Source organism: Gigantopelta aegis, chromosome 3 (assembly GCF_016097555.1).
Source record: "Gigantopelta aegis isolate Gae_Host chromosome 3, Gae_host_genome, whole genome shotgun sequence".
Classification (NCBI taxonomy): Eukaryota; Metazoa; Mollusca; class Gastropoda; order Neomphalida; family Peltospiridae; genus Gigantopelta; species Gigantopelta aegis.
Window position 1 is genome coordinate 62,655,827 of NC_054701.1, and position 24,286 is coordinate 62,680,112.

The following is a 24,286-nucleotide window of genomic DNA, read 5'->3' on the forward strand; positions in this document are numbered from 1 at the left end:
TATGACGTTGTTAGATTAAGTCATATCCTTTCACCCCTCTTGGAGATTATTCCATAAAAAGTCAAAATGGCAGCCGGCACAAAATTAGATGCTTTTTGCCCTATGCGATCTCAGCGAAGTCGATATAGGTGACATGGTTATCATCTAGTATGTGGAATCTGTGTCATTGTAATGTTTTTTTTCAAGATTTCAGTCTGGACAAAATGTGGATAAACTCTAACAAAAAATAAAGGTAGGAGAGCAATTTATCGTAGTTGTTAACATTTTGGTTCTGACTTTAAGTTTAGTTAGCCTAATCAACAAATCTGTAACACATTTGGATAAAATCACAATTGAGTGAAACATTAGTCTGTGACTTTTAAATGGTGAAATACCCTCTAAAAAAAACAAGACTAAAACTCCACGCCATAGTTGTTACTTCTTAGACGCACGTGCGTTTTTGAAAATATGAGAAATGCATTTTGTGATATTAAAAACACCAGGATGACCAAAAACACTTCGAATGTACGGAAATGGATAATCTAAACAATAAAATGTAAGTAAAGTATGATTTGTGTTATCAAAAATGGCTCAAATAGTTTTTAAACTCTGCCTTAGTGTTTAAAAATCAGGGTATGCCCCTTTAATTATCTCCGCCTCAAGCTTAATGACTTATATTGAACTACAAACGATAACATTATTTGTGAGGTATTAATTAATTACTTGTTTTCACAGTGGTACTATATAGCTTGAGTATCATCTAACCGTATTCTGTTTATTTCTAAGAATACGGCTAGGGCTAGAGTGCAATCTCTGTAACAGATTGTCAGTTTTCAATAGCCAAATGGTTGCCTAGTACTGTGTCAAAAATACACACATTTTCTTAAATCTGATAACATAGATCTTTAGCATCATCCTTTTGGACTTTTACACGACATCAAGACAGTGTTTCTGCCAGAAAGAAATTTTGGGGTATGGCACCATGAAATTGAATATTTACAATGTGTGAAAGAGTGTATGGGTGCCTCATCCAGAAAGAAAATGGGTTAGATTTAGGGTTAGGGTTAAGAAAATCCTAAAGTAATGATAAGAGTCATTATAATTTGGTCAAAAGGTGAACTTTTTTTTTTTTTTTAAATCTGCAAAATGTTTGGTTATTGCGCCATATCTGTTTTAGCCTCTGGCAGAAACCCTGCAAGAAACTGAACAGCCCAATCACAAACTGGTTCCAGCCATTGGCTCTGTGTTTGTGATAGGGCCTGGGGTGTCAATTTTTTTTCTTCTTGTGTTTTGTGTTGCTAGCAAGGGTGTAGGCTGAAGCAAATGGTCTGCTTTCAGAACTAAAACATACAGGTTTATGCATATGGAGTTTCTGGTGGTGCAAAAACAATAGAAAATGGGTCCACTTGTGTCATATTCATATTCATATCCACCACCCCGACTCCAAATTGAGTGTAGCAAGGTGTATAGTTATAAGCATGACGAGTAGACACACATGGAGGCTGCAATAGCCATAGAAAATTACAATGTGTCACCCACTAAAGACCATTCTGATTTGACACTATTTTAAAAAATAATTAGGGGTTAGTGCCTTTAAGAATAGAAATAAATTTGCATGTATATTTTCATTACATTTATAGCTACGGTTTCACTCGTACACAGCTGGGAAATGGAGGTAACCTGTAGCGACGTATTCAGTCACCAGGAAGACGAAGATGAGGAAGTTGAAGGCGCTATAGATCAGGAATATCACAAAGTGCGACGACAGCTCCGTATTGTCGACGATAAGAGACGGAACTATGAAGATCAAATTAGCAAATGCCTCATAAAGCAAAAGCAAGCATTATTTTTAAAACCTATAATTTCTTGTTTTTGACATCAAAATTGCATGGTAATTTTGTACTGTTAACCTGCATGTAAATATGAACATATTAGTAAACTCACTTTTAAAGGAAGGGACAATTAAGGCATTTGGCCTGGTATGCATTGTCAACAATATATAATGCACATTACTGCTTAATATCAACAAGTATAATCGTATAGTTAATTGTTAAAATGGTTAAATGTGACGGCTATTATATATAACGGGCGCAGCCATTTTGTATCATCCCAGTGAATACGCCCTTTGGCGAGCTGGTGGTTACGTAATACTTAACATGTCAAGTCAGGAATTAGTCTTTGAACTGAAAAAACAAAACATACCTGATTTCTGCGGATGCATTGCAATGTTCTGTAATAATATCTATCCCAGTAAACCAGCAACAAGTATATATTATTTTTCAATGCAAAATAAACCACCATTGTTAAAGTGTTGAAATAACTGTATTATATTTTGTACATAAATTAACCCACATACTGAAATAATAATCGGAGTGTTTTCTTGGTTAATTGGTCTTTTATTTCCGTGGCCTGTATCTGTGGTTCCTAATTGGCAGGTCTATATTTAGATGGTCCCCAGACACTGTGTCTAGACACACTAAAAAGACGTACCTCTTTTATTAAGATCACAGGGTATTGTGTGATAACCGCGTGGACACCCCTCAAATCATAATGGGCATTATCAGCCGTCCTGCTTTATTACTGTAAGTAATTCTGTAAATCCCTTGATTAAGTAGACTTTCCCATCTAAAATCACAAAACTGACCAATTACGTAGTCCCAAAGAAAAGAAAATTATCACTTGGGTATTGTGAGTGGTCGTTTTTGCTCAAACGTACCCTACCAATAGGCCTAATAATATGCATTTTTTCTTTGGATTTTCTAAAAGAAAAAAAATACTGTAACTCCATTTCATTCTATTGATGCACATTGAAATATATTTAGTTAAATAGTTTATTATACTATCAAGTCGTTTATGTTGTTTTACAAATCAGGTTGATGAAAGCGAAGCGCCTTGTTGTAAATTAGAGCGTTTGTTTACACTGTGCATAGACGCGTTGGACGGAGCTGAAGTCACTTCGCCCCAAGCTATATCACCGGATGTCACAAAAATGAAACAAAATGGCTGCCCCCAGTTAGCAGGAATAATCACATTTTTTATTAACTCTAAAATTACGCATTTTTTATTTCTTAAAATGTCAGTATGTGTTGGTCGTCCGGGTATGTATCTTTCCAACACATCAGGCTTATATTTGAGTTGATCCTCCCTTTAAGGGCCATACTCAGCTTAAAATAACTGGGGGGTGAGGATAGTAAACTAAGAATTGGTATAGCAATGTTCATGTAGGGTTTTTTCCAGCAGGACAGAAATGGCACTTCTATTTACTTAAACGACACTTTTACCAAAAAAACAAGGGAACATTTTGTTCAGTATCGCATTGCTATTTGTTACGCACAGGTCCCAGCAGATTTAGAATTATTTCAAAAAGGCTGTTAGGAGGGGTGATTGGAGGTATCTATTTTCAAATTGAGAATGTTTTTCACCAAAACGTAAAGATCAGATATCTTAACTCTATACAAATTAAGAGAGATTTTGCACAAAATATTTTTTATCCAGCATATTTCTCAAAGCTTTAAAATTAAATGTATAAAAAAGCAATAAACAAGGGTGTGTCTTTTTGTGAATAATATAATCTGTAATATTTGTAAAATACATTGTTATTCATTCTTTTACTGTATGGTGTGAAAATTTAAGTTGCGGAAATTTGAAACATTCTTGTTGCAGAAATGAAATCGATCAGCTGCTAAATGAAAGTAAATTGCTGTCAAGAAATCTGGATGTTGTCTTTAGCAAACCGAACCAGCTCAAAGACCATATCAACAAAGAAAAGATCACATCGCTCATAGAGATAATGAATGATATTAACAAAGAGTCTGAAGTGGCAAGTAAAAAAATCACCGACCTCGATGACAAGGTATGTAAAACATGTTCCAAAAATACTTAAATGGGATAAAAGGTGCATACCAAAAAATCTAATGTCATAGACCACAATAGTAACATATATAGTTAAAGGAATGCTAAAGCAAGGCTTGTGGACTGGTGTGCATATTCAACAATATATAATGCACATTATTGCTTAATATTAAGAAGTATAATCTTATTGTTAATTAATAAAATGATTAAATGTGACGGTTATTATATATTACGGGCACAGCCATTTTGTACCATCCCTGTAAATACACCCTCTGGCAAGCCGGTGATTTATGTAATACTTAACGTGTCATGTCAGGAATTAGTCTTAGAACTGAAGAAACAAAACGTACCTGATTTTTGCAGATGCATCGCAATGGTCTGTAATAATATCCATCCCAGTAAGCCAGCAATAAATATATATTATTTTTAAATACAAAATAAACCAACACTGTCAAAGATAATCGGAGTGTTTTCTTAGTTAATTGGTCCTTTCTTTCCGGGGCCTGCACATGTGATTCCTGATTGGCAGGTATATATTGTTTACATGAGTTGGTCAGAGCTGACGTCACTTCGCCCCAAGCTATAGTACCAGATGCCACGAAAACAAAACAAAATGGCTGCCCCACAGTTAGCAGGAAGAATCACATTTTTTCATTAACTCTAAAATTACGTTTTTTTCATTTCTTAAAGTGTCAGCACGTGTTGGTGGTCCGGGTATGCATCTTTCCAACACATAAGGCTCATGTTGGAGTTTAGCCTCTCTTTAAAACTGCTACACACAGAATTTTAATATATTATGGCTATAAATCCTACCACCATCACCCTTAATGTAAATCAGAAAAAAATTGAAGTTAAGCTGTTAGTTTTAGATATAACGGGAAGTGTCTTTGACTACTCTAATTCTGAACAAAATTTGTCATGATCCTAATTATATTTAAAGTAGAATCCTGCATGTTTCAAGCTCAGCAATTTTGTTGTCTTTCTTTCAAGTATATTTCTTGTGGAGCATGACTTTGCTCGCGATTGTCTAGACCTCCCCCTCCCCCAGGGAGTGGTGTTTTGGGGGATCGAAACATCCCACCCCAGCCCCACTCAAGCAGATTTCCCCCCTTTTTTTTCAATACATTTTCTGGGTGAGCCTTTCTCGACCCCCTTTATAAACTTTCTTTATCGTAGTGTAGACACCCCACAAGTAAAATTTGTCCACACATGCCTGCTGTGTCCTGATTATTATTTTTTTAATTTGGGTATGGCCCTAATATGTTCCTGAATTGGGCTTTGTCTACACTAAAGACGCTTTTTTATATGCCATTAATAGATTGTTTCTGACTTGTGACTATGAGGTTAATAAATTTTAAAAGTGCATACAGATTGGATATAAACACTTGATATTTACAGATAAATCAAGTAGAAAAACTGATCAGTAAAACAGAAAAGGAGAATGGAGTAAAACCTGGTCAGGAAATGACGGTATTGCTGACAAAAAGAATGCAAATCCTAGAGAAAAATTTGCAAGAGGTATGGCATGAAGTACTCATTGCTAGAGCTCTGGCCTTGAGTAGGATGGTCTATTGGGGAGTGGAATATAGCTCGGTCATAGAGGACTCGCCTGGGGTGTGATATGAAATATTTGACGGATTCCCCTTGGTTCACTGAATGTTTGTTTTCCTGTTACAACTAAGCAAGTGTCCCATACCATCAACTGTGTTACCAATAAAGGGAAATGATATCGAAAGTAAATTATTGCTGCATTTTATAACAAAATGGATTAAAGGACCACAATAAAGTGCTTGTTATGTTGTGTATGTGGAAAATATTTATCTTTGAAAACTAATACATACACCGTGAAACCTGTCTAAACAGGACCCTGAACAAATCAGAATCCTTTTAAAACCGGCCAAGTTTTTATGGACTCGATGATCAGTAATGTTGACCTTTGATCCTAAAATGTAAACAAATGGTGCAATGTTAAAATATAACCGTGATAACAAGATATTTAGTATTGTTACCCATGTGGTTAAAAATATCTTGGTACATATCAAAGTGATACATCCCACTGGAATGCCAAGTGGGACGTGACACTTCGACGTCATCGATTTGCATACTACAACCTTGAGTTGAGTGATATAAATTAAGATCGATTTTGTAACGTGTTTATGTCTTAAGTGAAATAATTTTCACTTGTCACAAGCTCTAGTGAACATGATACGAAATGGTAGTGAGTTTAATATCCTATTTATTATTACCCATAATTGATCTTAATTTATATCACTCAACTGAAGCCCTAAGATCACCTTAAGTGCATAGCTACCTTATGCACTTTAGATGATCTTGGCGCAAAGATCGCTTCGTGGAACGGGGTCCAGAACTGCATATTATGTGACCTATATAACATATGGTTAAGGACCACACAGATATTGAGAGAGGAAACCTGCTGTCGGCACTTCATGGGCTACTCTTTTCAAGCAGCAAGGGATCTTTTATATGCACCATACCACAGATAGGGTAATACATATCACGGCCTTTGATATACCAGTAGTGGTGCACTGGCTGGAATGAGAAATAGCTCAATGGGCCCACCGACGGGGATCGATCCCATACCGGACCTGTTCTAAATGCTTAAAACATTTATTTTTTTAAAATCTATATTCAAGATAATATCTGTAAATATTGTTGTCATTATTTTTTTTATTTTTTTTTTTCACCTTCAGAAAATGATGCAGTTTAACACACAGCTGGCAAATAACGTCCAGTTTCGTCAGGAGCTTGATCACTATCGCATTGAGAAGATCAAGTATGATGAGAAATTCCGTCACCTGCATGCCAGGCTGAAACACATAGCAAAGGAGCACGCTCAGTACCTGAAGGAGGCATCGGATGCTTATTCACTTAGGTGTGTACCGTGACCTACTGCAGGGCTATCTCTGGGTGATCAGAAAATGTTGCCAAATTATCTTTAAAAAATGCACAACCTATACCTATTTATCAACAAAATATCAATTATTACACAAATTATATTCACCAAATTAAAATAAAATTCACCAATTGTTCCTAAAATTCGCAGTTGGCAAATTTGGCGAGTGGCGGAGCTAGTCCTGTACTGCCAGAAGTGTAAAGTAGCTTAGTGGTATCTATAGTTCGTCCCATCCTCCTACAAAAATGTTGTGGGGTTTTTTTTGTAAATAATTTCAGTTTTGTTTGAGGTAAGAAGAAAAGTACCGGTAAGTGTTTTGAAGAAGAAAAAAAACCCACCCAAAAACATCTATTTATGAGGCCAGTTTAGAAAACGATCAGTTCAGAAACAAATAACTTGTAGTAAATTCCATAGCAAGAAAAAAGCTGTTCCCTGTGGGACGGATTATAGAGCATTTACCGACCTCAGTGGTTAAAAGGGACTACCCTGAGTTTGCAGCCATTGTAAGATGATTCGGGCAGGATGTAGTCCACTGGTAAAGTGCTCACCTGATGTGTGGTTGGTCTAGGATCGATCCCAGTCGGGCTATTTCTCATTCCAGCCAGTGCACCACGACTGATATTCCAGTATGTTCTATCGTATCTGTGGAACGGTGCATATAAAAGATCCCTTGCTACTAATGGAAAAATGTAGCAGGTTTCTTCTCTAAGACTATACATTGGAATTACCAAATTTTTAACATCCAATAGCCATGATAAATCAATGTGTTCTAGTGTTGTTGTCAAACAAAACAAACTTTAACTTTGTAAAGTGTTTCCGACTCAAAGAGACTTAAAGTTACCTATTGAATATATTTTCTTGTTTAGAATACCAGTGTCTGTATATCCACTGTGTTTATGGTGGTGTGCTAATGTTTGTAGCGGTCAATTTTCATTTTACTTTGTACCTTTGTATTTTGCTTTCATACGTATGAAATTATTGGAATGTGAAATCTGGTTTGAGTTGCTACAAACATCAGAACAACAACAAATACTTTGCTTATACAGACACCGGTAGTATGTAATTTTTCTAGTAAAAAAGGCTCTTGCACATGTTACAATGGTAGCAAACTCAGGGGTGGGGTGGCAGGAGGACATAGCACTGTGGTAAAGCACTTGCCTGATACACGGTCGGTCTAGGATCGATCCCCCTCAGGGAAGATTAGATTTTGCCAACTGAGTTACCCTCACTAAATAAGGAAGGAAATGTTTTATTTAATGATGCACTCATCACATTTTATTTACGGTTATATGGCATCAAACATACAGCTAAGGACTACACACACATATATTACGAGAGGAAACCCACTGTCGCCACTTCATGGGCTACTCTTTTCGATTAGCAGCAAGGGATCTTTTATATGCGCCATCCCACAGGCAGTATAGCACATACCATGGCCTTTGATGTACCAGTCGTGGTACACTGGTTGAAGCGAGAAATAGCCCAATGGGCCCACTGACGGGGATCGATCCCAGACCGACCGCGCATCACTTGCTAAATAAAGAATTTTTAATTATTATTATTACTACATGTACAGTGTATTATTATTATTATTATTTGAATTCCATCTTATTTTTTCCCGATCTGGCAGCGTCCTATCTTTTAACTTGTTTTGCTGTCCACCTCCACATCCCAGACTTTGTCTCTCCAATGTGTTTTATTCTTCATCTAGAGATGATGTTGCCAACAAGCTGAAGTCGATGGAATCAAAAGACACGCACGGTATCTTCGTGTCCAACCTCGAGATGCAGGAGTTCAACAGGACCATAGATCAAACGTCGAAGCTACAGAAGTTCCTCCTCACCAAACTGAATGACCGCACCGCGTACAAAGAGGAGGAAGAACGCAAGAAAGCTAAAGCAAGTCAGTGTCGACAACTTAAACAAAGCAGTGTTCAATTAAAAATCTATTTTGTGGGGTAGGGGTGGGTGGGGAATGGCGGTGTGACTGTGTGCGTCTGTTGACATCCAACAGCCGATGGTTAATAAATCAATGTGCTCTAGTGGTGTCCTAAAAAAACAAAGCCAATTTTGTGTGCGTTTGTTTTTATTGCATAACATCTTCATGTCAACTTATTTTCGTGCTTATATCCAATTAAGGTTCAAGCACGTTGTCCTGGGCACACCTCAGCTATCTGGGCTGTCTGTTTAGGACAGTGGGTTAGAGTGGGAGTTGGTTGCGAACCCGGGACCTACCAGCCTTATGTCCAATGGCTTAACCACGACGCCACCGAGGCCGGTTCTTTATTGCACAGAGTTAAAGTTTGTTTTGTGTAATGACACCACTAGAGCACATTGATTTTTTTAATCAGTCTTAATTAGAGAGGATAGCACATACCACAGCCTTTGATATACCAGTTGTGGTGCACTTGCTGGAACAAGAAATAGCGGGGTTCGATCCTACACCAACTGCGCATCAAGAGTGCTTTATTACTGGGCTACATTCCACCCCTGGAGAGCAAGAGATCTGAAAATAATTTGTTTGTGGACAGGGATGGGTTTGACTGTGAACCTGCTTTATTGCACCATAGATATTGCACAGGCTATACATGTAGCATTTGAAACTTCATGGGAAACACTTTTTCGGTTCCGTGCCTTGTGATCATGGAAACCCCTCGGAAACTGTTTATATTATTTTTGTTGAATAGTCGTACTCAATATAATAATCATGGGAAACAAAATTTCGGTTCCGTGATTTTACCGACACGGTACCGGAAATGATCGTTACCCTGAAATCTGAAGGCCTGGAAGCAGTGTTTGAGATAAGCACTTGTCCGTTTGTCCCGACAAGTGAAAATGTGCTTGAACAAATAATTTTTACTCAAACGGTTGTCCCATAGACAAGTAAAACATTTTTAATGCAGTTTCATTTTGAGCAGTGAAAAACATTTGTCCTTGCACTTTAATGTACCGTAACAGACCGTTTATTTGGACACGTGAAAATATTGGCAGACAAGTAGATTTCTAGATGTACTTGTACGGTGGACTAGTGAAAATATCTGCTTATTTCTATCTCTGGGAAGTGAAAGAAATGTTTGTTTAACAACACCTCAGCATATTAGTTCAGCACGGTTTTGATTTGTTTACCATAGCTCCATGCTCTGTTTGAATGTTGGGCGGGACGTAATCCAGTGGTAAAGCGTTCACTTGATGCACGGTCAGTCTAGGACCAATCCCCATTGGTGGACCTATTGGGCTATTTCTCATTCCAGCCAGTGCTCCACAACTGGTGTAACAAAGGCCGTGGTATATACTATCCGGTCTGTGGGATGGTGCATATAAAAGATCGCTTGCTGCTAATCGAAAAGAGTAGCCCATGAAGTGGCGACAGCGGGTTTCCTCTCTCAATATCTGCGTGGTCCTTAAAACCATATGTCTGACGTCATATAACCGTAAATAAAATGTGTTAAGTGCATCGTTAAATAAAACATTTTATTCCTTCTTTGTTTGAATGTTTTAACTATAGCATTTAGTTTTATCTTTTTGAAGTAAGCATCTGTAGCTGACTAGGGTTGTGGTTTTTTCCCCCTTTCCAACCAGTGTCCCACAACCAGCATATCAAATGCCATGGTACATACTATCCTGTCTATGGGAAAGTGCATATAGAAGATCCCTTGTTGCATCATGGAAAAATGTTGTGTGTTTCTTCTAATGCTTTTGTATAAACTGTCATAAACAATGGCTTGTAAAATATAAGACACAAACCCAAAATGGGTTATGCAAAACTAAACAATCATGCACAAGCAACACACACAAACAAAATTATTGTTCTTACAATTTCCAGAGTCGAGCGGCGACGATGAAACTGATACCTCTCAGATGAGCAAGTACAACACCGTATTTGCCCAGCTTCAGGAGGTGACGGGGATGCATGACCTGAACATAATCACAAAGAACTTCGTTCAGCGGGAGCACGCGAACTTTGCCATGTTCCAGTTTATCAACGAGCTGTGTGACGAGGAGCTGCGCATCAAGGACGAATTGCGAAACGTCAAACGGGAGATCAGGGAACTCCAGGAGCAGGACGTCCAGCTGGAAACCCAGCGCAACGAATACATCAGAGGACTCGAGGTATGTCATTGACTTCATCAGAGGGTCCGAGGTATGTCAGTGACTTCAACATAGGGCTCAAGGTATGTCATTGACTTCATCAGAGGGCTCAAGGTATGTCAGTGACTTCATTAGAGGTCTTGGAAGTATGTCAGAGGGCTCGAGGTATGTAACTTCATTAGAAGTCTTGAGGTATGTGAGTGAATGCATCAGAGGTCTCGAGGTATGTGAGTGACTTTATCAGAGGGCTCGAGGTATGTCAGTGACTTCACCAGAGGGCTCGAGGTATGTCAGTGACTTCATCAGAAGACTCGAGATATGTCAGTGACTTCATCAGAGATCTTGGAGTATGTCATTGACTTCATCAGAGATCTTGAAGTATGTCAGTGACTTCATCAGAGATCTTGAAGTATGTCAGTGACTTCATCAGAGATCTTGAAGTATGTCAGTGACTTTATCAGAGGGCTCAAGGTTTGTAAGTGAATACATTAGAGGTCTTAATGTATGTCATTGAATTCATCAGAGGTCTTGAAGTATGTGAGTGAATGACTTCATGAGAGGTTTAGAGGTAAGTTACTTCATCAGAGGTCTTGAGTTTGTGACTGACTGTATCAGATGTTTCGAGGTATGTGAATGACTTCACCGGAGGTCTTGAAGTATGTAAATGACTTCATCAGAGGTCTTGAGGTATATGACTTCATCAGGCAACGCCATTCAAATAGCATTACGTTAAAGTCTGGACTTTATTAAAGTTTAGACTTTAAGTTTTATAAGCATGGGCCCAGATGCCTTACGGTATGTGAATGACTTAGTCAGAGGTCTGGAGGTATTTGACTTCATCAGATGTCTCAAGGTATGTGACTTCATCAGAGGTCTCAAGGTTTGTAAGTGACATCATCAGAGGTCTTGAAGTATGTGAGTGAATACATCAGAGGTCTCGAGGTATGTGAATGACTTCATCTGAGGTATTGAAGTATGTGAGTAAATACATCAGAGGTCTTGAGGTTTGTGAGTGATTTCATCAGAGGTCTTGAGGTTTGTGAGTGACTTCATCAGAGGTCTTGAGGTTTGTGACTTCATCAGAGGTCTTGAGTCATATGAATGACTTCATCAGACATCTCCAGGTTTGTGAGTGACTTCGTTAGAGGTTTTGAGGTATGGGAGTGACTTCGTCATAGGTCTCAAGATATGTAACTTAATTAAAGGTGTCAAGGTTTGTGACTGACTTAATCAACGGTCTCAAAATATGTAAGTTACTTCATTGCAGGTCTTGAGGTTGTTGTGAGTGACTTAATCAGAGGTCTCGAGGTGTGTGACTTCATCAGAGGTGTTGAGGTTTGCGAGTGACTTCATCAGAGGCCTTGAGGTTTGTGAGTGACTTCATCAGAGGTCTTGAGGTATATGACTTCATCAGAAGTCTAGAGTTATGTGAATGACTATCAGAGGTCACGAAGTTTGTGAGTGACTTCAAAGATCATGAGTGACTCATCAGAGGTCTGGAGGTATGTGAGTGACTTTGTCAAGAGGTCTGGAAGTATGCGAGTGACTTTGTCAGATGTCTGGAAGTATGTGAGTGACTCATCAGAGGTCTGGAGGTATGCGAGTGACTTCATCAAGAGGTCAGGAAGTAATTGTGAGTGACTTTGTCAGGTGGACTATGTGTCAGAGGTCTGGAGGTATGTGAGTGACTTCGTCAGGTATGTGAGTGACTTTGTCAGAGGTTGGAGGTATGTGAGTGACTTTGTCAGAGGTCTGGAGGTATGTGAGTGACTTTGTCAGAGGTCTGGAGGTATGTGAGTGACTTTGTCAGAGGTCTGGAGGTATGTGAGTGACTTTGTCAGAGGTCTGGAGGTATGTGAGTGACTTTGTCAGAGGTCTGGAGATATGCGACCGCATCAGAGATGAGGTAGGATCTAGTTCAGTTGGTAGAGCACTCGACTGAGGTGCTTGGGTCATAGGATTAATCCCCATTTTTTTTTTTTTTCTCTTATCATTTAACCAGTGCCTCATGATTAGTAAATCAAAGGCCATCAGAATTACCAAATATTTGACGTCCAGTAGCTGATGATTAATAAAGAACAATGTGCTCTAGTGGAGTTGTAAAACAAAACAAATGTTTAACTTTCATAAGAGGTCTGGAGGTATGCAACTTCATCACAGATCTAAAGGTATGAGAATAGCTTGATCAGAATTCTGGAGGTATGCAACTTCATCACAGATCTAAAGGTATGAGAATAGCTTGATCAGAGTTCTGGAGGTATGCAACTTCATCACAGATCTAAAGGTATGAGAATAGCTTGATCAGAGTTCTGGAGGTATGCAACTTCATTACAGATCTAAAGGTATGAGAATGGCTTGATCGGAAGTCTGGAGGTATGCAACTTCATCACAGATCTAAAGGTATGAGAATGGCTTGATCGGAAGTCTGGAGGTATGCAACTTCATCACAGATCTAAAGGTATGAGAATAGCTTGATCAGAGTTCTGGAGGTATGCAACTTCATTACAGATCTAAAGGTATGAGAATGGCTTGTTCGGAAGTCTGGAGGTATGCAACTTCATTACAGATCTAAAAGTATGAGAATGGCTTGTTCGGAAGTCTGGAGGTATGCAACTTCATCACAGATCTAAAGGTATGAGAATAGCTTGAGCAGAGTTCTGGAGGTATGCAACTTCATTACAGATCTAAAGGTATGAGAATGGCTTGATCGGAAGTCTGGAGGTATGCTTCTTCATCACAGATCTAAAGGTATGAGAATGACTTGATCGGAGGTCTGGAGGTATGCAACTTCATCACAGATCTAAAGGTATGAGAATAGCTTGAGCAGAGTTCTGGAGGTATGCAACTTCATTACAGATCTAAAGGTATGAGAATGGCTTGATCGGAAGTCTGGAGGTATGCTTCTTCATCACAGATCTAAAGGTATGGGAATGACTTGATCGGAGGTCTGGAGGTATGCAACTTCATCACGGATATAAAGGTATGAGAATGACTTGATCGGGGGTCTGGAGGTATGCAACTTCATCACAGATCTAAAGGTATGAGGATGGCTTGATCGGAGGTCTGGAGATATGCAACTTCATCACAGATCTAAAGGTATGAGAATGACTTGATCGGAGGTCTGGAGGTATGCTTCTTCATCACAGATCTAAAGGTATGAGGATGGCTTAATCGGAGGTCTGGAGATATGCAACTTCATCACAGATCTAAAGGTATGAGAATGACTTGATCAGAGGTCTGGAGGTATGCAACTTCATCACGGATCTAAAGGTATGAGAATGACTTGATCGGAGGTCTGGAGGTATGCTTCTTCATCACAGATCTAAAGGTATGAGGATAGCTTGATCGGAGGTCTGGAGGTATGCAACTTCATCACAGATCTAAAGGTATGAGAATGACTTGATCGGAGGTCTGGAGGTATGCTTCTTCATCACATATCTAAAGGTATGAGAATGGCTTGATCGGAAGTCTGGAGGTATGCAACTTCATCACAGATCTAAAGGTATGAGAATGGCTTGATCGGAAGTCTGGAGGTATGCAACTTCATCACAGATCTAAAGGTATGAGAATAGCTTGATCAGAGTTCTGGAGGTATGCAACTTCATTACAGATCTAAAGGTATGAGAATGGCTTGTTCGGAAGTCTGGAGGTATGCAACTTCATTACAGATCTAAAGTATGAGAATGGCTTGTTCGGAAGTCTGGAGGTATGCAACTTCATCACAGATCTAAAGGTATGAGAATAGCTTGAGCAGAGTTCTGGAGGTATGCAACTTCATTACAGATCTAAAGGTATGAGAATGGCTTGATCGGAAGTCTGGAGGTATGCTTCTTCATCACAGATCTAAAGGTATGAAAATTACTTGATCGGAGGCCTGGCGGTATGCTTCTTCATCACAGATCTAAAGGTATGAGAATAGCTTGATCAGAGTTCTGGAGGTATGCAACTTCATTACAGATCTAAAAGTATGAGAATGGCTTGTTCGGAAGTCTGGAGGTATGCAACTTCATCACAGATCTAAAGGTATGAGAATAGCTTGAGCAGAGTTCTGGAGGTATGCAACTTCATTACAGATCTAAAGGTATGAGAATGGCTTGATCGGAAGTCTGGAGGTATGCTTCTTCATCACAGATCTAAAGGTATGAGAATGACTTGATCGGAGGTCTGGAGGTATGCAACTTCATCACAGATCTAAAGGTATGAGAATAGCTTGAGCAGAGTTCTGGAGGTATGCAACTTCATTACAGATCTAAAGGTATGAGAATGGCTTGATTGGAAGTCTGGAGGTATGCTTCTTCATCACAGATCTAAAGGTATGGGAATGACTTGATCGGAGGTCTGGAGGTATGCAACTTCATCACGGATATAAAGGTATGAGAATGACTTGATCGGGGGTCTGGAGGTATGCAACTTCATCACAGATCTAAAGGTATGAGGATGGCTTGATCGGAGGTCTGGAGATATGCAACTTCATCACAGATCTAAAGGTATGAGAATGACTTGATCGGAGGTCTGGAGGTATGCTTCTTCATCACAGATCTAAAGGTATGAGGATGGCTTAATTGGAGGTCTGGAGATATGCAACTTCATCACAGATCTAAAGGTATGAGAATGACTTGATCAGAGGTCTGGAGGTATGCAACTTCATCACGGATCTAAAGGTATGAGAATGACTTGATCGGAGGTCTGGAGGTATGCTTCTTCATCACAGATCTAAAGGTATGAGGATAGCTTGATCGGAGGTCTGGAGGTATGCAACTTCATCACAGATCTAAAGGTATGAGAATGACTTGATCGGAGGTCTGGAGGTATGCTTCTTCATCACATATCTAAAGGTATGAGAATGGCTTGATCGGAAGTCTGGAGGTATGCAACTTCATCACAGATCTAAAGGTATGAGAATGGCTTGATCGGAAGTCTGGAGGTATGCAACTTCATCACAGATCTAAAGGTATGAGAATAGCTTGATCAGAGTTCTGGAGGTATGCAACTTCATTACAGATCTAAAGGTATGAGAATGGCTTGTTCGGAAGTCTGGAGGTATGCAACTTCATTACAGATCTAAAAGTATGAGAATGGCTTGTTCGGAAGTCTGGAGGTATGCAACTTCATCACAGATCTAAAGGTATGAGAATAGCTTGAGCAGAGTTCTGGAGGTATGCAACTTCATTACAGATCTAAAGGTATGAGAATGGCTTGATCGGAAGTCTGGAGGTATGCTTCTTCATCACAGATCTAAAGGTATGAAAATTACTTGATCGGAGGCCTGGCGGTATGCTTCTTCATCACAGATCTAAAGGTATGAGAATAGCTTGATCGGAGGTCTGGTGGTATGCAGGGCTAGTGTTCTGCTACTTGCCAAATTTGTAAATTGTGAACTTTAAGACCAATTGGCAAATTTCATTTTAATTTGGTGAACAAAATTTCATATAATGATTGAAATTTTGTTGGAAAATAACCACGTTTTTACCTCTTTTTTTTACTTAAAAGATAATTTGCCAAACTTCTCTGCTCACCCTGGACCATATGTGAATGAAGATGAGAAATTCACTAGACAGATCAAGAACATGTCATGACATTTTATATATTTTTTATAGGTAAAAGGCAATGATGCTGGGACAATGGCCGATGAAGTGGAAAAGAAACTCGCTGAAGTGAGTCAGTCATTGCAGGAGGTGCTTGATGGAATTGACTTGCTTTTTCGCTGCCTAGAATGTGATGATTCATGCCTGACCAGCATGCTAGGATTTCACGATGGCCTTACGGAGAATACTGTAATGCAGTACATGGGCATCATGGAGCAAAAACTAAATGAGTTACTCAACACATATCACCTCCTTACAATGCTGGTAATATCTATATAATATTCCTTATGCTCCTGCACTTGTTCGTTCTTATTGTTTTATTTTATTTATTTTATTGAGCAAAAACTAAATGAGTTACTCAACACATATCACCTCCTTACAATGCTGGTAATATATATATAATATTCCTTATGCTCCTGCACTTGTTCGTTCTTATTGTTTTATTTTATTTTATTTATTTTAGTTTTTTATTTAGTGATTTTCCAACAAGATGTAAACTTTTTTTTTTAATAATCTGTCACCCATGTCTGTCTCTCTGATTATCTTTCTGTCTATTTGTCTGTCAGTGTTTTTATTATTTAAAAAAAAAACATTGAGAAAATGTTTTAAAATTCCAGAAAAATATTGAAATACAAATTTCTTGCTGGGGAAAAATTAAAGGTGGGGTGCAACTTCCCATCACCTCCTTAAAAAAACCCCCAAAAAACTCACATATATTGCTGTACTTTAGCCGGTAGGCTGACCCCTTTTTTTTGCCCATCAATAGCTGATACAAAACAAAAAAAATTCGATGTATAAGCCGACTCAACTTTTATGTTTATGAACAAGACAGAAATACAGATATATTGAGATAAAGTTGGTCTGTCGATTAAAGGGACACACCCTAGTTACGGCTAGTTGTTAACCATTACGGCATTGTTTTTCACTATTAAACCCATTTTTTCACAAATAAAATTGCACTTTACTTACCGTTTATTATTTAGAATATACATTTCCATTCACCTGAAGTGTTTTTTGGTAATCCTGGTAATCCTGCTTTTTGTAATACCACAAAAGCATTTTTCGTATTTCATAAAATGGCACGAGCCTCTGAGAAAAAAACTTTGAGCAGACAAGGTCTAATATATTTTTAGAGGGGATATTTCCATTTCAATGTCACAGACGTTGGTATACCACGTGACCGTTATCATTTTGGTTCGGTTTGTTTTCTCGTGCACGGTTCGCGCAATCAACGTCCGATTTGTTGTTGTTCATTTGTGAGATTTTTCTTCACAGTTCGTGAACATTTTCAGTAACAATAAAGTTCAGACAAGTAAGTGTCTCAATATAAAACGTTACAAACCCTTAAAACCAATAATTTTGCTAAGTCTTACGATATCTGGAGAGGGGATACAACCAGGACAGAACAGTTGGAACATGTCCAGGAGAGGTGAAAGGAACGCACCCCAAGTCTGTGAAATTTGTCGTGACGTAGGCATTGTTGTGCTTCGAGCGACATCTACCGGTGACATCAGAATACTAACTTTCAAAATTATTTCAAGCAATTGGGACATGGGGATTCCCATTATATTTATTGATGTAAAACCTGCTTTTTCACTCCATTTGATAAAAACGTGATCTAAGTGTGTTACAGGTTTGTAGATTAACCAAATTATAATTTATTTTCGCTGGATGGAACTAGGGTGACATATTAAAAGAATACATATGTTTTTAAAATTTATTTCTATCTTCTTTAAACAAATCTGTCATCTTGATCACTAGCTGATAACTATAGAATATTAAACAAGCTTCCATTTCGTATCATGTTTATGTCCCAAGTGAAATAATTTTCAATTGTCACACGCTTTACCGAGTGACAGTGAAAATTATTTCACAAGGGACATAAATATGATACAAAATGGTAGTTAGTTTAATATCCTTTTTATTACCCATAATCGATCTTCATTTATATAACTCAACTGGTTTGGTTAATGTTCCGGTAAGGTTGTAGTGCACCAGTTGATGACATTGTAACGCAAGTGGGACGTATCTCTTTGATATGTACCAAGATATTTTTAACCATATGGGTAATAAATGTAGTTTCGTTTAAATAAAGGCGGTGTAAATATTATTTAGCACCCAAGATAGATAATTCTATGGATGAACACTCCTACTTCCATTGATTTTATAAGCAGTGATATCCCAGAAAATGTTTTAAGTTTCTCATATTCAGGGCTTTTACAATTTTTATAAAATCAACTAACTATGGGATCAGTCATTAAATTTTTTTACTAGTCAAGATAAAATATTCACAATTTTCCTAAATAATAGTAAAAATCGGATTTGTTACTTAAAGAGAGAGATATAGCTTAAAAACACTAACATGGGGGGATGGGGGGTTGGGGGCAGGATATTCATACAAAACAGACTTAACTGCAACATTTGACAAATTTGTTTCACTAGCCGTCGGGCATGGCAATAGTAGTTATTTTTGGCCCAACATAGAATATCACTAGCAATGGGAGTTGGGCTACCATAATCTAGAAGCCCTACATATTTTATTAGAAATTGCTAAATAAAATAAATGACAGAAAGTGAAATTCATAGTTATAACCAATTAAATCTGCAATTCAGGACGAAATATCAGACGACCGACTGTTGGTGGACACAAAAGACATGATGACCATTCTGATCACGTGACAAATTTGACGGCAAATAAATGGGTTTACCTGGAGATCGAGGACACAATAAAAATAAATCCTTTCATTGTTCAAATAAAATATAACTTTTCTTGTGGGTATGAAACAAACAAAGGAACACTGATGTGTGACTTAATAGAAGCTGTTTAAATGACTGGTTCAGTTATATAACATTATAAGCTTTCCAAACCTGGAATGGACCGATGAGTTTTCGTCAGTATTGTTTCTTTACATCCCATTGTTATATTGTATTTAAATACATGATATTTAAAGAATTGAAATGTCAGCTGATACATAAAATGTAGTAGGGTGTTGGGGAAAATAGAGGGGTGCAGAACGTGAAAGTGGGTGGCAAAATGCAAAAAGGGGGTTCATGCAGCACCCTCTGTATTAGACCAGCAAAAATACTGAAATATTTGAAAAATATTTTGAATAGTGGTTTTTTAGTCTTAGTTTATCACTAAATTTACCTCCCTCACTTATCCTGCCAATGCCATATCTTGATCATTTTATACAGCATGTTAATTTAGATATTTCATTTTATTTTGTAAAATACTCGATTTTTATACACTAATACAATTTCTTTTTGGTCCAAATTTCCTGAAATAATAAAACCGAAAATATATTTTTATTTTTAATAAAGCACCAAAAACAATTCAACATGCATTTACAGGTAGTTGAAATAATTTTTAAAAGTACACAATGAAAATATAATTTTCAGAAGCGGGACCCTATGATGCTGAAAAACGATTCTGATATGTCCTTCATAAGACATTTTGATCCTTATGAAGTTCCCAGGGCTCACATCAAGGCACCAGAAGTAAGGTTGGTATCGACAATAAGCCTGTACATGGTCTTATTTAAAGTATTGATGGTAACCTGTTACATAAAATCCACTTTACTATATAGTCATTGGTTATATAATAGTTTCTTTGTGAAATTCAGTTTATTTATAAGAACCAATCTGATTGGTTCGCCACCAAAAGTTGAGGTGGTAAAACAAACCTATGTTTAACTGGCTGCTGATTTTTGAAGGTGAACTATGCACGTAGAACTTAAGCATAGAACAGGATTTTTTTTATTTTTATGACAGCATGAAGAAACTTTCTCTAGCATACATATTATGCAATCCCATAGGAAAGAAAGAAAGAAGTGTTTTATTTAATGATGCACTCAACACATTTTATTTATGGTTATATGGCGTCAGACATATGGTTAAGGACCACACAGATGTTTTTAGAGGAAACCCGCTGTCGCCACATAGGCTACTCTTTTATGACAGGCAGCAAGGGATCTTTTATTTGCGCTTCCCACAGGCAGGATAGCACAAACCATGGCCTTTGTTGAACCAGTTATGGATCACTGGTCGGTGCAAGTGGTTTACACCTACCCATTGAGCCTCCACTCACTCAGGGTTTGGAGTCGGTATCTGGATTAAAAATTCCATGCCTCGACTGGGATCCGAACCCAGTACCTACCAGCCTGTAGACCAATGGCCTGCCACGACGCGCAATCCCATAGGAGCCAGGTGGCGTGGGGCACTTGTTATAGGATGAAAATGTATGTGTTTTTGGTCCTACTCCATATAAATAAAAGAAAAAAATCTGTTGCCCCCCCAAAAAAATTGCAACAGTCAAAAAACGTCCAATCTATGTCAGCAAATGGGAAAATACAGTAGAGTTATCCCCTAAAATGGTATAATTCAGGCCTATCGGAATGGTATCTGGAGTTGGAGAATGGGCTACCACATTATTTATAAAAAAATAAACATAAAGATTTTGAAGCTCGATCGAAAAAGTTTAAAGTCCAACTAAGCCCAAAAAAAGGAGGATACGGTCCTAGGTAAGGTTGTACTACTTCGGGGAGCTTGGAGTGTCTCGGAGCGACGGCAGCTCTTTATTTATATAGAGGAGGACAAAAAACATGCATTTTCATCCTTAAGTGGGGGGCACGGTCACCCCAAGTCACATTCTCCTCCCGAGTCCTATGGGCCAGTAATTTGAAGTGTAATATTTGTAATTTATTTTATGTGTGAAAATGTGACAAAGACGACAATTAATCAAGCATCTTAGATACTAAATTTAAGCAGCAAGAACCAGTGGATTGGTGTGTTACCACATTTTTATCTTTATTTATATAGAGGAGGACATGTGCTAATGGTTTTAATTTGCTCAAAAAGAAGCTGTCATCACTCAAAAAGAAGCTGTCATCACAAGCAGTAAATGCACTATCACCCTTTCAGAAAGTTTTATGTTATAAATGCTAGGTCCAGTACGGGACGTGTATTATTGCTTGTTATAACTGGATCTTCTTACATATCCTTTTTTTTGTGTGAGCTGGCCTGAGTCACATTATGTTAAATATACCGGGGTGTGGGTTTTTTTACATTTATTTATTGATAATTACAAACTGTCTGCTATTTTGTACGATTCACTTGAGTATGATTGCAGGGTTCGAACTTAAGAATTTATTATCTATGGCATTTTAAAAATGTTTTTGACATAAGCCAATTTTAAATACTCACCTACTGCAATTTTGAGTCTGCCTACAGCAATTTCAAAGCACTAATTTTTGTAACAAATATAAAAAAACTAAAATTATCTCTCCAACCAATGGCAATAATTTGTACCAAGAGGGGAAAAAAAAAAAAAGGCATTGGTACATGAATTGCCGTATTTGTGATGTGAATTGCTGTATTTGTGATATGATTTGCAAATACAGCAATTCATGTCACAAATACGGCAATTCATGTCACAAATACGGCAATTCATGTCACAAATACAGCAATTCATGTCACAAATACAGCAATTCATGTCACAAATACAGCAATTCATGTCACAAATACAGCAATTCATGTCACAAATACGGCAATTCATGTCACAAATACGGCAATTCATGTCACAAATACAGCAATTCATATCACAAATACAGCAGTTGCTATATAGTGCCGTCGTTAAGTTTGAGCGTTGTCATTGGCTGATGTCACTTAAAAAGTGAATGTCACAGGACTAGCTCTGGGTGATCAGAACATTTCACCAAATTATCTCATCAAAAATGTAAAAGCTATAGTTATTTCCCAACAAAATATCAATCATTTCACAAATTTTGTTTTTGCCAAATAAAAATAAAATGTGTCAGTTGTTCTTAAAATTCACAATTGGTGAATTTGTGGACTGGCAGAGCTAGCCCCGTGTCAAACACCATTATGTGAAGCAGATCATGAAAAAGATGTTTCAAACTGATTTATATGTATTTTTAACATAATAGGTTGTGTTTGTGATCAGAAGAATTGTTTGTAATTTTTAGTGAATCTTTTTCAATTTAGTATAAAACTACTTTGCTACACTATGCAATTTTATACAATTTGTTAGTGTTATACATTGATAAATTCATCAAAAATGACAAAGAATTCTCGTATTTATTTATTTTTATCAACAGATCTGATCACATTATGGCCTTTCCTGATAAACCACTCACTGTGGAAGAGTTGCGTGCCTGTGCCCAAAAAGTGATACAAATGCAAGAAAATGAAGATGTGTTAATAAGAAAAACCAGTATCCACGATCATGAGCATAAGAGAAATCTAGAGAAAAGGAAGATGGAAGATTAGAAAAAGCAACAACATAATTTGGTCCAAAACTGGTCAATAAAAGTTAATACAGTAAACAGTAGACTCTTGTATTTTTTTTCTTCTAATATGTGAAGCTCTACACATTTTTTTAATTCTAACAGTAAATGTTTTAAAACCTGAGACCATAATTTGCTTTTTAACGAAAGATTGGAGGGGGAGCAGTTCTTAAATACCAAATTAAAATGAAAAATGGAACTAGAAAATAAAGAAGACTGAAGTTGGTAAATATGCTCTTGGAATTTAAATAAAAATTGCCAAAGATGAAAACAATACACCTTGTCATACTCCAGTACACAGGATTCATTAATTACAGAGTAAACAATGTATATACACGCGTAGCACTGTTTAATGCAGGGGTGTTGATCAAACATTCATTCACTCATTCAGCACTGTTTAACACATCATTCTAAAATACTTGGGGGTGTGGAGGGGGCAGGGCTAAAACTGGTAAGGCATTCCCTGCCCACCCCTCCCGTAATGTCTTACAGTTTTGGCACACTCGGCTTACTGTAGCCTTAGCAAAAGCTTCTTAGGTATCTTGTTGTGTTAAATTAAATTTGAACTGTCGCATTGTTATATATTGATATACTTTATAAATATACTATGTATTGTGACATGAAAGTATTGTGAGTGGTCAACAATGGCCAAAACTGTGTTTAGGAAGTATTGCGTTTTGTTTCGTTTCAACTTATTTTCATGCTTATATCTAATTAAGGTTCAAGCACGCTGTCCTGGGCACATGCCTCAGCTATCTGGGCTGTCTGTTCAGGACAGTCGGTTAGTTGTTAGTGGTTAGTGAGAGAGAAGAGGGTGTAGTGGTCTTACACCTAGCTCTGGTTGGAAGCCGGTACTGGACTGTGAACCCAGTACCTACCAGCCTTAGTTCTGATGGCTTAACCACGACACCACCGAGGCCAGTAAGTATTGTGACCTAAGCTAATGAGTTATATCACAAACAATACAAGCACGGTGTTAAGGTGAAAGATCATACTAGTATTATATGTTGGTTTAAATAATTGGAAATTGGAATTGTGTCACCAGTTTGTTCTGTGTGAATTAAGTAACTCACAGTCAATGTCATTGCCACGAGTAACATTTTATAATGTTTAGCATATAAGGTAGAGGCTAAATTAAATTGTTAGTACTGATATTTTTGTCTTTCGTTACTTAACAAATATAATCATACTATTGTGTAGAGAAAGTACTGTGCTTGGTATTCACTCACAGTTTTCACAGTACTTTATTGCTCGCAAAACTTTCTAGATTTACAGTACACTGAATTTTTTTTATATTATTATTATTATTTTTTTAACCAGCATTTATAATTGAGCCAAGATATACTGTATTTTTATTCACAAATTACATTGTCATACTGCTCTGTTCCAATACACTAAAAATGGTTGTACGTTTGTATATAATATGTATGTAATTTATGTATAAACCTATGCATTATATTATATATATATATACACACAGTATGTTATGAATCATGTTTTACTTTGGAAGAAGATTTTTGTGTCTACTTGTATATACACGTACAATTATAAATTTAAAACAGT

General features: G+C 37.5%; 1 protein-coding gene across 3 annotated transcripts in view; it reads left to right on the plus strand.

The window, feature by feature from the left end:
- Window positions 1-22,762, plus strand: part of LOC121368399 (coiled-coil domain-containing protein 63-like) — a 23,831-nt gene extending 1,069 nt beyond the window's left edge. Inside the window, exons 2-11 of one of the 3 annotated variants that reach the window (XM_041493105.1) lie at window positions 1,620-1,815; window positions 3,643-3,832; window positions 5,230-5,349; window positions 6,543-6,724; window positions 8,457-8,647; window positions 10,568-10,846; window positions 10,878-10,885; window positions 16,431-16,682; window positions 19,818-19,921; window positions 22,535-22,762. In XM_041493105.1, the coding sequence (XP_041349039.1) occupies window positions 1,649-1,815; window positions 3,643-3,832; window positions 5,230-5,349; window positions 6,543-6,724; window positions 8,457-8,647; window positions 10,568-10,846; window positions 10,878-10,885; window positions 16,431-16,682; window positions 19,818-19,921; window positions 22,535-22,706 (1,665 nt within the window). In that variant the 5' untranslated portion in view covers window positions 1,620-1,648 and the 3' untranslated portion in view covers window positions 22,707-22,762. Of the gene's footprint in view, window positions 1-209; window positions 233-1,619; window positions 1,816-3,642; window positions 3,833-5,229; window positions 5,350-6,542; window positions 6,725-8,456; window positions 8,648-10,567; window positions 10,855-10,877; window positions 10,886-16,430; window positions 16,683-19,817; window positions 19,922-22,534 lie in introns of those variants that run through there. The other 2 variants (XM_041493104.1, XM_041493103.1) reach the window with 2 other exon arrangements.
- The last annotated feature ends 1,524 nt before the right edge of the window (window positions 22,763-24,286 follow it).